Raw genomic sequence first — 16213 nt, forward strand, 5'->3', positions numbered from 1 at the left:
CTAGTCCGTGAGCAGGGCGCCACCGCCTTCAGCCAGCTGCCGCATGTATCTCACCGCGACAAAGCCCTCGGTCATCGCAGGGGCGAGTGTCGTTCCCACCCCCTGGGTTCCAAGAAGCGCAACTGATGCGTTGCCCCCAGCAAACAAACCAGAAATCACGCTCCCGTCTGCCCTGAGCACTCTTGCGTGCTGGTCAGTCCGCAGGCCGCCTCGCGTGCCAGCATCACCGGGAAAGATTCTGATGGCGTAAAACGGGCTTTCCTTGACAGGACCCATGCATGGGTTTGGTACCACAGTTGGATCGCCGATGAACTGCTGGTACCTGTCCTCACCTCTGTGGAAATGTTTATCTATACCTTGATGACACATTGTATTCCACTCGCTTACTGTCGCCTGCAGGCTGTGCTTCGGCACCCCTATCTGCTCAGCTAGGCCGTCAATAGTATCCGAGTGCAAGAGCAAGCCTCGTTCGATAGCCTGATCAATCTGCCAGACGGTCTTGAGGCTCCCGATGGGATATCTTTTCCGGTATCTCTGGTCAAAGACAAGCCAGAATGCGGCCGCTTCTGCGTCCTCATTTGCTCTCTCATACATGGACCTAACGGCCTCGCCGTAGGGCTGGGACTCGGAGAAGAAGCGGCGGCCCCAGCCATCGACTACTATGGAGAAGGGCTTGGATATGGCAAACATGGCTTCCGTCACTTTTCCCGTCCTAGGATCGACCATGGTGGGAATACCCCAGACTTGACCAAGCTGTGCACTACCAGCGCCAATCTTCAGCCCGGCTTGCAGTGCGATGCCAGCGTCCCCGTTAGATGCTAGACTCCATTCAGCCCTGGTTGACATGACCGAAGTTGCCCCCTTGGCGGTTGTTCTCCCTAGATATGCATCCCTCATTTTCTGGTTCTGGGAGAAACCTCCTGTGGTTAAGATCACACCCAATGATGCGTGTATGTCAACGTGTTCCTCACCGCCTCTGCGGTGAACTCTTGCTCCTATCACGCCTCCATCGTGATCGGATAGCAAGAGTTCGCTCAGCTCCAAGCCAGTCCAAATCTCTACGTTGTCGTGTTCCATGCACATCTTGAGAAGCTGGGCAATGAGCGATCGCCCCATGGACATAGGCCTCACCATTCCTTTCGGAAGAGCCGAGGCTTCCGCAGGATAAAGGCTGGAAGAACGCAACCTTGTCAAGACCCGGAAGTCCTCAAACCTAGGGACCACAGGCACGCCGTCTGGCTTCGGGAGGTATTTCTGGTAATGGCCCAGGCTTGCCGCATCGAAAACCGCTGGGTCCAAGGTGCGGCCATGCTCGACCGCACCGTCAACGTGCGGGTGATAGTCTGGGAACTGGGACGGTTTGGCCATCCATCGGAAGCCCTGGTCTCTAAGGTATCTCATCATCTCGGGCCCCTGCGTCAAGAAAGCGTCGAGGCGCTCATAGCGCAGGTCCACATTAACGGCTTGTTCCTCAAGGACCGGGCTTCCAAGTTTTGCCACAGCATTGATGTAGCGCGCGGCTTGTTCTTTGCTATCTTTGATGTCATTTTCCTGCATGAGAAAATTGTTGGGCATCCACATGCAGCCACCGGACCTGAAAGTTGTGCCGCCAACATGATCTTCCTTCTCTACCAGGATGACTCTGAGGCGCCGACCATCCGCCGCTGCCGCCGCTACCGCCGCAGTCAAGCCGCCGGCGCCGGCGCCCATTATGATGATGTCGCATTTGGTAACTGCTGTTCGTTGATGGTTGGCCGTTTGGTGATGACGACCAAAGTCTTCATGTGCTGCGGCGCATGCCATCACTTGGTCATGCGGGGATATGGCTTGGTTCATTTGTTTGTTCGTCGACAAGTTAGATGGAAATGCGGTTCTTTCATAGGCTGATTCTCTTCCTATATCGAATTGAAGTTATTGAGATGCCTTGGCTTCATCTTATACAAACTATACGCACAGTTCCTGCGTCACCATTCACATACGTTCAGCTCGATCTACGGTGGTTATTGAGGCTGTTCAAAATTGGATCTCAGTCGTCAATATCGGGAGGAACTATTCTTGCACACTTTAGGACGCACGACCGCAGGTCTCCCGTAACATCGAAGAAAGAGTGTAGACAAAATTGGCCGAGATTTATGCCAGGTTTAGCAGGGTACATATGGTAAGCACCAGTAGCAGTTGACCCTCGTCCACAGATGCGTCCGAGTTAAGCTGTCTTGTTACGATCGAATGCGCGGCAGCCCGTTCGAGAGGTACGTCTCTGTGGTAAGGGCATCGATCCAAAAATGCTCTCGGTCCTGAAACAGACAGGAAAGCTTGTCATCCCATCATATTCACACTTCCTGTCTCTACCGAACGCGTACACATGTAGTTTTCATCCGGATCACGATTGCTTGCTTGCTTGCTTGCCAGTATTCGTTCTTCTATTGTAAAGAAGATGTGAAAATATGTTTTGATTGATACTCGTTGGCTAGCCGGGAGGGGGTGCCAACTAAGCAAGCTTAGTTGGCCACAAAAGTATGAGACAAGGCGAAAAGTGTGAGACATCCCGGAAGATGCCCACTTGGCGTGATTTGCACCAAAATACCATTTTTTTCAATCAAATGACACTCAAATCTTGTCAAAATAGGCTCAAACTGATGAAAAGGCGTAGTTTGAAGCTTCTATTGATTTATTGGCTATTTCAGAGTGGGAGAAATGACTGCGACGGCTCTGGTGATGCTCTGGCAAGGGAAACAGCTTCCCTGCCAAAATGTGCCGTATATCTGTTTTCTTAGCCAATAAGGCTATCTTCTTGTGCCGTTCTTATTCCCCTGATGATATCACGAAGTGACTCATGAAGCTGCGTGTGGTGTTGATAGGGACAAGGAGTTGAGGGAAGTGTAGGTAGTGATGACTCAGAGTCAGGTGCACAGGGCGGCGATGAGGGCATCTCGACTTCGCTGCCGCCGGCGACTTCAATTACAGGAAGAATCTCGTCTTCTTCATCCATTTCCTCGTGCTCGTGTGCTTGTGTGAGGTTGAAAGTGACCGTATCATCACTGTGAGGGAGGCCGGTGAGATCAACGGCGCTGAGGGGCTTCGCGGCATACTGTGCCTTGCGGATAGCTTCACGCACATCATCAGGGAGTTGTGTATCTATCATATAGCCGTCAGTCTCTTCTTTCAGTGCTTGAGTCATTTGTGAACGCTGTGTATCCATAGATAAATAGTCATATTGCTTCCCTGTGTGCTCCAACCACTGCTTGAACTGCAGCCTCTTTGGTATGCCGTTGACGATAACTTCTTTATTCTCTCGCCACTCATCCTTGAGGCGGTTCATCTCCTTGATGATGACAGATCGTGTGAATCGTATACCCTGCTTATGTTGCTTCTTCTTATCGTCGGCGATAGCCTCCTCTTGTTGATCTCGCAGATCTTGCAGCGATACTGTAGGAATAAGGTCAGAGACAGTCTTTGCGCGGCGGCCTCGCTTTCTCTCGTGATACCGCTTTTCGATGCGAGTTCTTCGATCATCCACGTACTTTTGATAACATCCTCAAGCACCACAGCTTCATGAACGATGTTGCGAATGTGCCGGAGCCCTGCGAGCGTAGGAGAACTGAGGATATCGTGATATCGCTCGCCGATGGTCTCGGCGGTGCTGGAAGCGGCGTGAAATCGCATATCTGAGGGAAGAAGTGAGAAATGAGCAGGCGTGAAGGTCTTCTTCTTCTTGAGCTGCTTCCTGAGAAGATATTCTATGGCAGGTCGGTCTGTGGGAGGGTAGATGCCCGTTTTTGGAAGCCCGAGATGATGTGAGCGGCAGTGAAGCCTTCATTAAAGATCTCCTGATTTTGGTGAGAAAAGGGGCCTTTTTCGGTGAAGGCTGATTAAGAAGGCACATACCTGAAAAGCTCCTGCAAAGGCACGCCGGCCAAAGGTAAGATTTCCCTTCCGCAACGCCTCACGAAGCTTCTTCTGATGCGCTTCCTTCAGAATTGAAATACGCCTACATCCATCGGCTGGAGTATATGCGTTGAATGAGGCGGAAGAAATGCTACGAGAATATTGAACTTTATCATATATTCTCGTAATTCGAATGAGCCGTGGCCTGTGAAGCCGTCGATAACGAGCAGCCGCCATACAGCCTCATCATCAGGCCTCGCCGCGGGAGGCATATCGTGAGTAACCAAGCGGTTATTTGTATCCTGAAGGTGCTCATTACACCCAAACCACTCTTCAAAATCAAGCTGACGTTTCTGTACAGTAGCAGATTTCTCCCACGAGCATCGGTTGAAGTGCTTCGCCCACTCGAGCGTTATCGCCGCACTTGAGAATGCCGAGTCTGACTGAGCGAAGCGCATATCAGGATCGCCTTCAATGAACGCCCACTCAAGCGTTGGCAACGACTTGAAGATCAGCCAGGGGGCGTTGTTGCGCCGGCTGCGTTGCCTGAGCCGATGACTGTGCAAGTCTCGCGATCTTGCGGAGAAAATACCTCTGTTGCTGACTTCTTCTTGGTGCGTACAACGAGGCATTCCATCTTATCTCGTAGCATTCCGACTCTAACTCCTGCTTCATCTGCATTCCAGGTCTCTGATGCACCGATATTGTACTTCGTCATCACATCGCTGAGGCGTTGGAACCACTCCTTCGTATCATCAACGCCGCCTTCCTCATATTCGGCACGCGAAGCTTCTCTCGACTTCAATATCGATTTCGCAAGCTCAGGATGATCATCGCGGAAGCGAGAGTACCACATCTTGCTCACAGGTCTCGCATCAGGATCACGGCGGCGCCGCAGAGTAAGTGCTGCATCTTCTATTTCCCACTTGGAGGCAGGCAGGCCTGACTTTTCCATCCAGACGATATAACACACGATAGCTTCTTCTTCCTCATCCGTGAGTTGCCGCGGGCGCCCCATCTTAGGATCGACAACATCCTCATAATCTACGGTATTCGCAGCCTCAAGTCTCTTGACGATGCGGCCGATAGATGCACGAGCAGAGCCGGCATATCGAGCTTCAGCAGCACGAAGAGTCAGTGGCTTCTTTCGGCGGCCGGCAGCATCACGATTGAGACCGCGGCGAAGTCGCTGGCGTGAAAGAACAACGGCCTGAGCAGCTCTCAGATTTGATTGTGAGGGCATAATTTTGATGGACGTGATATATGACTTTTTTACTGATTGATGTCCTAGAAATCATTGGTTTTGGCGGGCAAAAGTCATGATTTTGCGACAGCAGCCTGTGCGGGGTTGTCTCACACTTTTCGCCTTGTCTCATACTTTTGTGGCCAACTAAGCTTGCTTAGTTGGCACCCCCTCCCGGCTAGCCAACGAGTACTGACGCTGGACTCGCACCACTCTGTACCGCATCCGGCTTGTCTGAATCCAGCATGTATAGACATATCTGATGTGCGCTATACCGCCAGGCTTCTCCTCTTACTAGTGCTTCCATTTTACTGTACCGCCAATAGAAATAACCTCCAGTTGAGGTATTTCGTCGAACAATCGGTACTGAGCCTTCTCTATGGCCAGACCTGACCTTCCCTAGCATACTTTCACTTTCAACGCGAAGGATTCTCACAGTAGGAAATGCAAACGAATAAGGCAATCGATTATCTGACCTTCCGTTGTGTCTTGCTCCGGGAAAGGATCAAGTTCCCTCGAAGACGACCTAGTGAGTAGTTCGATCAACTGGGAGATTTACTCGCCAGAGCCATTGTAAGTTCTGCCTGTGTGGCAATTCGGCAGTTTGCGGCCATCAATTTCACTCAGTAGCAGATCGCCCAGTTGGAAAGGAAAAATCTTCATAGTTCTGGAACAATGTTGTAGGATCGATCAAGCAAATTCGATGTTCGGCTTCTTGCCACCCCCTCTAAAATGAGAAGTTGATGTCGTCAGCGTGGCTGCCTCTAGCCTGAGATGCGACGCTGCCTGAGGCGGAAGACTGGCCTTTTCGACCAATTGTACGCACTCAAAATGTGTCGTGCCGAAGCGCGCCATATCGGAGTGCACCTCGCGTCGTTTCACATCGCGTCTGTTTTCATACGTCAAGTCCATTCTCCCACCGTCACTGTCATCGCCAATGTTCAGCACAACACAGACACGCAGGAAGCCGGTGAACCGTCACTACAGGCTGTCAAAAAAAAAAAAAACGTCGCTTGTTCCCTTCGGGCCAGCAACTTCTCATCTGCCCCTCCATTGGAACAACCAAGGACTGTTCAATGGACTTGACTCAGTCTTGCCAGCTATGGTCTGGAGGCCATGGGTCGCGTATCGACGGAGCTGATTCTCCCGGTTCTGTTGTAAGCCGCGATATTCCCGAGTGATATGGTAAGCCTGGAACTCGTTTAGTCGACCCTACTATCTTGTTGAGGATAGACTCACTAGACACCAAGATCAATTGAACGATGCCCGCTGTCATTAGTTGACAACGGGGCGACGCGACGCTTTTTTGACCAAGCCCGACCCTCGTACAGTAACATCACCCTTACGACACGATTCGATATGACACGCTTTGATACGACGCGCGCATCCGTTGAGCCGAGCATACCGATCAAGATCAAATACACGGAGACATCCCCCGTCCCCAACAACGCCGATTAGCCCTCTCATACCAGGTCGCGGTCCATCTGGAAGTATCATCGATGCTGTCTGTTAACTCTCCGATACAACGCCCTATCCGTCTACGCCCAAGGAGTTGTGCTGTGAGATAACTACCTGCAGTCGATCAATCGCACATGTAGGCAGAGTCTGTACAAATCAGCTCACAGCGGTCTTCGCAGCTGACAGCATGACTTGTCCAACCTCTATGGTGGGAATGGAGCCAAGGTGGTTTGTCGCTCTCTCTCTGCTCAGACTGGACAGCTGCCTCCGACATACGACAAGGTAGCGTCTACGCCACCGAGCACGCCCACCCCTCCGCTGTAGCGACATCTCCAGAATCCTGAGACTGGGCGTAATAGCACCACAACTAAGCTGCAGGCTGTGCTTGGGAGGATGGAAGCACGGATCTTCGGCAGAGGCGGAAAAGCGGTTCAAGGAAATGGACAGCGATACCTAACCGCTTTGGAGACTGCCTATCATAAGGTTCAATTCACTGAGAAGTTGCTGGATCGTGCACGGCAGCTGTGATGGAGAGTTGTGTCAGGCTCCCTATATAATGCCCCTTTCTCAACTTTGGATTGACGCGTTTGCCTTCCACTCCAGGCACATGCGGTTCTCTATATCGGGAATTCTAACCTGAACATACCAATCTCTGTTTGCCTTTTCGCATTTGGTCTCCGCAAGACATTGCAACTACAAACTTTCATTTTTCTAAGCTCACCTGCCAATCCACGGCGCCAAGGTCGTCCACGACTCCCATTACTTTGCAGGCAACTGCTCTTTTTCTATCCCTCATACATGATGATTATTCCCAAGGTTTTAGGCCTTTCGGTCACCGTTTTTGTTGACAAAGACCCCGCTACCGAATACACTTGTCTTCACCGGACATCGAGAACTGCCGGTTCTGAACCATGCAAGGGCATTCCCACCGAACAATGCTATATCGAGTCCAAGGCAGTCAGCACCTACTTCATCCAATACAGAATATCACCGACCTTTAAGCTTCCTGAAAACGCAAACCACTTAGCCTTTGACCTTTACGTTGATGGAAAATTCTTTGTTGGTAAATCTGTGCACAGGGATAGTTTGAAGGGCACGAACGACTATATCGGTAGTATTTCCTATCGTCTCACTACGGCAGAAAACGGTACATCTTACTCCGAACGTCTGACCTTCCAGAACTTATCATCCAGTTTGTATTCTACCAAGGCCTGCCTTCAGTCAAGTATTGACCTTTTGCAGACGAGAAAGCTGATTGCAAGACAACCGACCGCGACATCAAGCGTTTACCTTTCGTGGGGGAGATCCGGGTAGCGGTATCGTTCGCGAAACAAACAGAGTCCAAGACAGGCCATGAAAATAGAAGAGTTAACGCAAACGAACCTTCACTCGTCTTCTCCCAAAAGCTCGTGTCCGCAGCGATCCTGCTGTCCGTCATGGGACTCGGTTGGCCTATCTTCCAAAATACAAAGCTTGTTCTAACTTGCCTTAGCTGCAAGCGTATCAGAAACGCCAGAACTCCCAAGGTGCGCAATATTAAACTCACGCCTCAATGCTGCGCTGGAGACTATCACTTCTACTATCGACCTTATGGTAAGTGGGATCGCTCTGGTCAGGGATACACATATTCATGTGTTTTCTAGATGCGCTTGTCAGCCAGGGTGTTATCCCGTACGGTTCTCGTCATATTTGCCAATCGTACCTTTCTTTTGAAGGCATCAAATATCTGTAAAATACGTAGTGATGGCGGGCTTGAGATTGATTTGACCGGCGAGAATTAACCCTTATTTCTTAGACCGGCTAGGCTCAGTGCTGTAACCATGTGGAATGTGACTTGAGAAATCATTGACAAAGAAAGCGTCTTGATGTAGAATGAGGACGGGGTATCAGCACTTGGTTCGCAATCATCGCCTTACTCTAACGAGGATCAAGTGTAAAGGGTCACATTGTGAGGGGAAACAGTACGGTCAGAGTCATCGTGGTCAAGCAACTTTAATCTTTCTCTTGTACTGTAGTTATAGTTAGGTACAGTATTGAGCACTTGCACCTTCCGGTCCAAAAAAAACATGCTCTTTGTAAGTCTAGAGTGGGGCCACAAGCAGATGTTCTGTCAGAATTTGGCCACCTTATGGGTGCGTAAGCAATTTCTGGCTTAGAAGTACCGCTGCTGCCTGGATCTCCGGGGCGCGAATGTGGGGAAGTGGAGACAGATCGACAGTGCGAGCTATAAGTACTGTCGCTTACATCAATCAGGTAAATACATCGAGATGCGCGCTTTTTGTATCAGACAAGTGTGTACACAGTGTGGAAACTTACTCAAGAACTATATATGGGGCTTCGTTTATAAACGAGAGTTATTGTTGGAGAGGAAGATGCAAGTGCTCAATACTGTAATTAATTAAAGAAGAGATCGCTCCTGTTCTGTCAAGGCTCTTGAATCAAAGTTGAGCCACTCTCGGAAGAATAATCAAACGCACATTTCTAGGTGACGTGGGAGATATCACACTAAGAGTATAGAGTGAAGTATGGAGCAATCGGGGTCGACTTTCGAAGCTGTCAGCAGAGGGTGGAGGGTGGAGGGTACTTCCCTACTAAGAGCACAACGCAGCCCCATCCCACGACGACGTTGATAAGCAGTACCGCTAGCTCAGCTGATAAAGCGATATCCCACTACGCTCCAGGGCTGGTATCAATATTCCCAGGTCAAGGGAATGACATTCTGCGCCAGCATTAGCAAAAGCAGCAGTTCCCGTTGCGATCGCTACAGAGTGGACGATATGGTGTGCCTACAGCACATGCTAAAGATTGAGCGCGAGTGTGGCAGGTTCCGAGGCTTTGCGATTGGCCGACTTACAAGAGCTAATGAAAATACTTTGGCCGACGGTATGGAAATCTGTTGTCGCGGAATGGCAAGCTGGTCTAGGTCAGCTGAAAGCCTCGACTTATGACCAAGGTAACGTTAAAACTCAACCCACCAACACCAACATGGATGCTAATTCTTAGTAGAGCCTTCCAAAAGCGCCGACTTCAATCCGACCATCAACACCCATAAGAACAACACCTTATCGGTCAATCCTCCGTAGGAGCCGCAGGAGCCGCAGGACAGTCTTGAATCGCAAGCGTGCCAGAGACGGGAAAACGCCAGCACAGATTTCAAGGCAAGGTGCAATGGAAAAGGAGAGGCGAGAAGAGACCAGATTATATTGCATCGTCAGATACTACGAAAATACGTCGACTGGCATAGTTAGTAGGCTAGCCGACTGGTGGCGTGATACCAAAGACACCCGGATGGAAAACTACCAATGGCCAAAGCAATATTCCCTACTTTGTTGCGCGCACAGTACTACAACCAAACTACAGGCTGTGATTGAGGGGTGGAGGCACGGATATTCGCATAGGTGGAAAAGCGGTTCAAGGAAATTGGCAGTAAGACCAAACCACTCTGGGCCTGCCTATCATAAGTTGAATTGAAAGGAATGTTTCATGAGGATACCCGAAGGACGTTCTGCTCACTTGTTGGTCTTTTTTTGCAATAGGTAATCCCCCCTGAAAACTGCTTTACACACGCCGTGCAAGCCCCTCAAGGGCCACCTTGTCTTCGCGGTTGACCTCATGACCCCCTCATCACCTTCGATATCCACCTTGACCTTTTCATACACACTTGGCAGGCCCGAGGCCCCATACTTCTTCCTCAGCTCATCATAAGACTTCTTATCGTACAGCGACCAGAACTCGTCTTTTGTGTAGTAGGCTTGGGCGTAAAGCCACTTCTTTCCCCCGCACACCCCCACCTTTCTCTCCAGAGCGCGGTTGTGCTCGATAGCATCGCGCCTGTTTCCTCGCAGCGGACCCCCAGATACCAAAGTTGAGGTAGTCGACGGCGCCGGGTTTCCCGAAGTCGGCGTGAAGCCCGTGGTTCGAGTTAGGTTCATCGCGTTGCACGCGCAGCGGGCATATCCAGATAGGGTATATGCCGAACCTGTTGTCTAACCAGTTGTGGAACTCCAGTGCGTGGCTGTAAGGAACGCCGACGTCTTGTACCATGTAGTAGTCGAAGAGCTTGCTCTTGTGGCCTGCCGAGTACATGACCCGGGCTCGGAGGAGAGGATCCAGGATGTATCTTGTGACGCGATTGAATGGTGTGATGAAGTACTGAAACGCGTACTTGGCTACCCAGAAACCGCCTCTGTCGTATCGGAAGAGATAGTCCCGTAGGGGGATATAATCGATAACGCAAACTACCGAGCCCTTTCGCAGGTCGTCCTGCACCTTTTCGACATGGAGGTAGAACCATTCATCCTTCCTTCGGCTGAGCTGTCTTGGTATCGCCGCTGCCGGTACCCTATCCACAAGACGTCCGATGCACATCACTGCTGTGTCTTTCGAGTAGACGATGCCGTCGATGTAGTCGTTCTCGTCTTTCTCGCACTCTTTCTTGATGGTTTCGACCGCCTCGGGGAAGCCCCACACGACCTTGTAGGTGAGCTCGACGAACGTCTTTGCGTCCTTGAGTTGCACCTCCAATAGCGTGACAACTCCCAGAGTCCCGAAGCCTGAAGCAGCCCCCCAGAACAGATCCTGCCTATCGTATTTCGAAGCGTTGCTTACAGTTCCGTCTGCGAGGATGATCTCGATCCAGTTGATGGTAGCATCGAAAGCTCCATATCGAAAAGAGCTGCTCTCACCCGATGTTCCCGAAAAGCCGCCTCCAACGGTGATGGCTGGAAACTCCATCACGACCAGCGGGACGAGCCCGTGCGGTAGTGTCGCGTCTACAAGGGCTTCCATCGTAACATTTGACTCGACAAGAACTGTTTTCTTGCCCTTGTCCACCTCGAGGATGTTTTTGAGCCCGCTAGTATCGACAACATTGTCAACATTTCGATCCGAGTGCCGCGTGCTGTTGGTCGACCCGTGGTACAGCCGGAAAGGTTCGTCACGAATGTGGAAACTGCGGACTCTCTCGGCAATGCACAAGATAGCTTCTTTGTGCGTATCCATTGCGAGATGGATTTCATCAGATGAGAAGGCTCAGATTTAGAAGATGAGCGGAATCGCTTCGTTGTCGTGTGCTGCTGGCCAAATCGTACAAAGCCCTACAGTATTTCACAAGCCGTGGCATTCATTCGAGATCTTTTCCTTCTTTAACCCAACTCCCCATGATAGTCTTGTTGCGTGTGAGCCACCAGGCTGCGACGCCAATCGACACAGAGTCCAGCTGCGCAACACCGTTTGGTCGAGTAATGGACTGACAAACGGGCGCATTTGGACCCTGGCCGTTACGTGGATAGAGTTACAAGTTCTGATTCTCTATTCCCGATGTGATTCTACCTCAAGACAGTGTCGGACACCGATGCCAATTCTCTTCATGATCTAGTGTAAGGGGATATGCTGGGGGGGGGGGGGGGTGTAAAGAGCCTGGTACGACGCCCACTGTACATTGTTGGGCTTGCATAGGGTATACCAAGAAAAGGTTGACGTCTCATCCAGACTCGGATGTCTTCCAAGTTGCGGTACTGTATCTTGGGAAAATATCTGACGATATGTTCTTTATTCTCAACTGTATCAAGTTTTGCGTGTAAAAGGCGGGGCCTTTTTGGAAGCAGTAGCAAGCCGATAGAACACTATTTTCGTCCAAATAAAGCACACGGAGTATGGCTATTGGCACTAGAAATGCCTGATTTTGGAAATATGGATGACAGCGAGAAAAGGCCGACAAAAGACGTTCAGGCAAATCATGCACCAAGGTTGTAGGTATTTAAACATGGCCCAGGCATTTTCCCAAAGCATTTGATAAACACCAACCATGAGCCCATGCCGTCATACATGTTGGCTTAAACCATGGAGCCTGGGCATAGAAAGGGGCGTAGAAGTGACAGACCGACCTCAAAAGATCTTGAAGGAGTTCAAAGATCCCAATACTGAGAGTGCTGGCCTCCTGGTGTTAATCGGAAATCAATCGAAGCAGACGGCTTTCAAGAAGCTAAGTTTCCAGACGGGCAGGATCCAGGCGAGGACGGGCGGTGAAATTCATCTGCTCGCTTCATCATTGAAAGAGAACCGCCATAAGCGCATCATTATAGCGGATACTGATGTGTCCGGTCGGCAGCCCAAGCCGCCATCATTAAGCTCCAGTCCTTGTCACGCTATCAAAGTCCTGACTGACACGACACAACACGTTGCTGATGAGGCACCCAACTATGAAAACCTTTTACAGAAATCCCTGTTTGCATCTGCTGATGTTATATGCATATTCGTCGATGATTTAGGAGAGTTTGATGAGTCGCTGAAACGATTACATTTCTGGCTCCGAAATGGACCACCATCGAGTAGCCCAGTGCGCCCACACATCCTACTTGTAGTGAGACAAGAGTCAAGACAGAGGTACGAATGCGATCTCAATAGGTTTGTTTCAGAACACCAATATGGAAGCTCTGATTCAGGTTTCCATAGCATCACTCTCGTTGGTGTTCCCAGAATGTCGGGTAAAGGCAGACGCCGAAACTGCGGCCAGACACGCCGATGGCAAGTGCTTGGTCCGGTGTTATCAAAAGCGTTGGATACTAGTAGACAAGCCAGAAGACGATCCGACTCGATCTTTTCAGTACACCATCTTTCTCACTTCTTACAGTATGCTGCTAGCGTAGCCTTGAGCTCATCTACAGAGCCTCTCAGCTTTGTGAAGATCTCTCGGCTTCTTCGAGGAGTAGCTCGAGACTTGAGTCATCATATCAAAAGCTTTTTTGAAAAGTTCGATTCAATCAAGACGTTCCAACAGGTGGCGATCCCGTTAGTCGCCTCAAGTCTACTGCTAGATCATTACTCGCCTGGGATGCATCGTAAGTTACCTAAATACTTCCGTCGCCCATACTGACCTGGTTTAGCATTCGACTGCCACCAGGTTTTCCATGAACTTTATGAAGATCCTTGCTTCCAAGCCAGCTCAGGACTTGCATCAAGTTCTAAGAAGTTAATGCCGCCCTCAGAAACCGTGAGATTAATATCGTGCAGCATGTTCACTCAGTTTGCACAGTCCCAAGCTCTTGGTTCGACACGTGACTGGCACCTTGAGCAACTTAAACGAAATTTTGCTATTTTACAAACTATCATGTCGAACGATACGTGCCTGAGCTGCATTAGGCGGCGGCCGCAATATGGCTTTCCATGTGGACATCTTATTTGTCGAAATTGTATCAGAACGTTTACACCTAAGAGTAGCTCTGACCCTTGGATGTTTGTACCGGAATCATGTCATGTTTGCGGTCAATCTGCCCACGGAATTTTAATACGAGAGTTCCCTGAAACCAGTCGACTCAGGGTCTTGAGTATTGATGGTGGGGGTATACGTGGGTCCGCTCCGATTGGCTTCCTCAAGGCGATGCAAGATGAGATTGGTATACCGTATTACAATGTACAACGCAGCTTCGACGTTAAGGTCGGAACTAGTTCTGGTGAGTTTCGCTTACTGTTAAACCTCCCGCAACACTAATGGATAGCAGGTGCATTGGCGGTGACCTGTTTGGACATCTTGGGGTGGAACGTAGACGATTGCATGAGTCATCTCAAACAATTTGCCCAGCAATCATTCATTCAGCGCTCTGGGCGTCTTACCCGCCTACTCAGCCGTCTGCCACTTTTTTCCAGTGCCGTATGGCTATTTGAACTGATATACACGTTTCTGACTGATAGCAAATACAGCGCTGAGGGGCTGGAGAAGCTACTGATTGAAACTTATGGCCAAAGCCGTGGTACAGCCGACATATCTCTAGCCACCTCTATGGGTACTCATATAGGCGTAACATTGACCAGGGCCCGTGATGGTAGTGTATTTCTTGCCACGAATTATAATAGTGTCACAGCAGAAGCTCAGGATTCAGGTGGGTATCAGTCAGAGTGCTACTTGGTGTAATACCGTATTAATCTCGACTAGACTATCATCATCTCGAGTTGCAAGAAGGGCAAGCGAAGAGCAAATGGTGGCAGATGTAAGAAATTGAAAAAACTCTTTCAAGACTAAGCTAAATCCCGACAGTTTACGATGCGCAACCGCAGCACCATAGTAAGTTAGAATGACGGATGGTCTACCAATCAAGGCTAAATGATCTGAAGCTACTTCAAACCTGCACGTATTGGCGACCTCGAAGTTTTCCAAGATGGTGGACTTGCAGTTAACAACCCAGTGTGCATTGCTATTCGCGAAGCAACATTGCTAAGTCCAGATCTGGCGGAGCCCAGTGTTGTGGTTTCTCTTGGTACTGGGTCAGCTTCAGACGACGATAGCAACTCATCGGGACTATTTTCAGAAAGGTTCTTTCCTAGACTTTCGAGAGCTCTTTGGAAGCAAACCGGTTCAAAAGTTACGTGGAAACATCTCCTCAGTCATCAGAGAGCCGCGAGTAACACAAAGCTGTTTCGATTCGACGTTGACTTTATGGGGGAAGAGCCTTTGCTAGATGAGGTGAGTATGGTAGAGCACGTACAACTAACAGCCCATTCTACAGCGGCAGGTTCACAGAGCCTTCGTCAGTTGTGCCGCCAGCTGCGGGCTGAGCTTTTCCTTTTCGAACTAGACCAACTCAGTCCACCATACTATATGCGAGGAGCTTACCAGTGTACTGGCCGTATCATCTGCCGGCTAAGAGCACACACTCCAGAATATAAAGAATTTATCAGGCAGCTGTGTGACAGAGCGGCGATATTCCGAGTAGGAGCTCAGCTTGTGAGGATCACGGATGAAAACATCAACACAGATCTTTGTTTTGAGGTAAGGTTCGCTGTACCAAATCTCAGCAGCTCGATCTCGATTACCTTGTTGGAAGAGACGGATGAGGAGTTCCATATCAACGGTTCACCTTTCGCCATAGAATGGCTTATCAGCCGGCAAGCACTAAATAGCCCCTTCGGCACATCCGATCATCGAGAGTTGGTGCATTCTGATCTTGATTGTGTTCCACAAACTCATCACGCTATCACTGAAGAAAAGGATGACTTGCAGCAGTGAACTTTGATTACAGTAGGGTGCGAGTTCACCGTCACTAAGCCACCATCGTGTTTCTATGGACAGAGCCCTAGAATGGGCTAAGTGTGGTGCACACGTAGTGCACAGCCAGGGCTACGATGAACCCCACCACCTCTTGGTCGTAATAGCATCTTGCTATCTCGGGGTTCGGAAACTAAATGTTCATCCTGATACCAACTCCTGACAGCATGGAATATCTGAAAGACTACCTAGTACTATCTATTCAACGAGTCTGGTACTGATCGGAGTTTTAAACCATTTGTGCCATCTGACACCAATTTGAATTCTGTTAGTGAGCGACAAGGACAGGCCTCGTATTGATGCTGTCGAGATGTGGAGCGGACGCCACATCTAGTCTGATTTGGGACACTTCCAAATTACAATTGTGGACTACTGACTGTGAACTCGCACCTTACTATAAAGCATAAAATTGCTACTCCGAATGTTTGCTAAGGCCAGTTGCAGATGGTTTCGTTGATCATTGATTTCAGGCGTATCAAATAATGCATAGAAATCATAGCTATTAGAATTCAGTTTGACAGTATCAGGTGATTATATAGATATATTAGAGACATTTCCTCAATTGATTTATCCTTACCATTCATACA

General features: G+C 49.6%; 7 protein-coding genes across 7 annotated transcripts; 3 read left to right on the forward strand and 4 right to left on the reverse strand.

The window, feature by feature from the left end:
- Positions 1–1710, reverse strand: FPOAC1_013017 (uncharacterized protein; the record flags this gene model as incomplete). The annotated part of the gene is made up of 1 exon (XM_044857359.1): positions 1–1710. One exon carries the CDS (start codon positions 1708–1710, stop codon positions 1–3), a length of 1710 nt encoding a protein of 569 aa, XP_044701542.1.
- Positions 1711–2770: 1060 nt separating this feature from the next.
- FPOAC1_013018 (uncharacterized protein) lies at positions 2771–3663 on the reverse strand (the record flags this gene model as incomplete). Its single annotated transcript, XM_044857360.1, has 2 exons — positions 2771–3426; positions 3486–3663. The coding sequence occupies 2 exons, from the start codon at positions 3661–3663 to the stop codon at positions 2771–2773; spliced, it is 834 nt and encodes a 277-aa protein (XP_044701543.1).
- Positions 3664–3737: 74 nt separating this feature from the next.
- Positions 3738–5128, reverse strand: FPOAC1_013019 (uncharacterized protein; the record flags this gene model as incomplete). Its single annotated transcript, XM_044857361.1, has 4 exons — positions 3738–3827; positions 3886–3957; positions 3993–4388; positions 4478–5128. 4 exons carry the CDS (start codon positions 5126–5128, stop codon positions 3738–3740), a joined length of 1209 nt encoding a protein of 402 aa, XP_044701544.1.
- A 2259-nt stretch (positions 5129–7387) lies between these two features.
- FPOAC1_013020 (uncharacterized protein) lies at positions 7388–8318 on the forward strand (the record flags this gene model as incomplete). Its single annotated transcript, XM_044857362.1, has 4 exons — positions 7388–7778; positions 7829–8015; positions 8079–8179; positions 8230–8318. The coding sequence occupies 4 exons, from the start codon at positions 7388–7390 to the stop codon at positions 8316–8318; spliced, it is 768 nt and encodes a 255-aa protein (XP_044701545.1).
- Positions 8319–10297: 1979 nt separating this feature from the next.
- On the reverse strand, positions 10298–11587 carry FPOAC1_013021 (uncharacterized protein; the record flags this gene model as incomplete). The annotated part of the gene is made up of 1 exon (XM_044857363.1): positions 10298–11587. One exon carries the CDS (start codon positions 11585–11587, stop codon positions 10298–10300), a length of 1290 nt encoding a protein of 429 aa, XP_044701546.1.
- An 805-nt stretch (positions 11588–12392) lies between these two features.
- On the forward strand, positions 12393–13560 carry FPOAC1_013022 (uncharacterized protein; the record flags this gene model as incomplete). The annotated part of the gene is made up of 2 exons (XM_044857364.1): positions 12393–12923; positions 13471–13560. 2 exons carry the CDS (start codon positions 12393–12395, stop codon positions 13558–13560), a joined length of 621 nt encoding a protein of 206 aa, XP_044701547.1.
- A 435-nt stretch (positions 13561–13995) lies between these two features.
- On the forward strand, positions 13996–15587 carry FPOAC1_013023 (uncharacterized protein; the record flags this gene model as incomplete). Its single annotated transcript, XM_044857365.1, has 4 exons — positions 13996–14037; positions 14517–14571; positions 14619–14645; positions 14806–15587. 4 exons carry the CDS (start codon positions 13996–13998, stop codon positions 15585–15587), a joined length of 906 nt encoding a protein of 301 aa, XP_044701548.1.
- Between the last annotated feature and the right edge of the window lie 626 nt (positions 15588–16213).

The sequence above is a fragment of the Fusarium poae genome, assembly GCF_019609905.1.
Source record: "Fusarium poae strain DAOMC 252244 chromosome Unknown contig_1, whole genome shotgun sequence".
Classification (NCBI taxonomy): Eukaryota; Fungi; Ascomycota; class Sordariomycetes; order Hypocreales; family Nectriaceae; genus Fusarium; species Fusarium poae.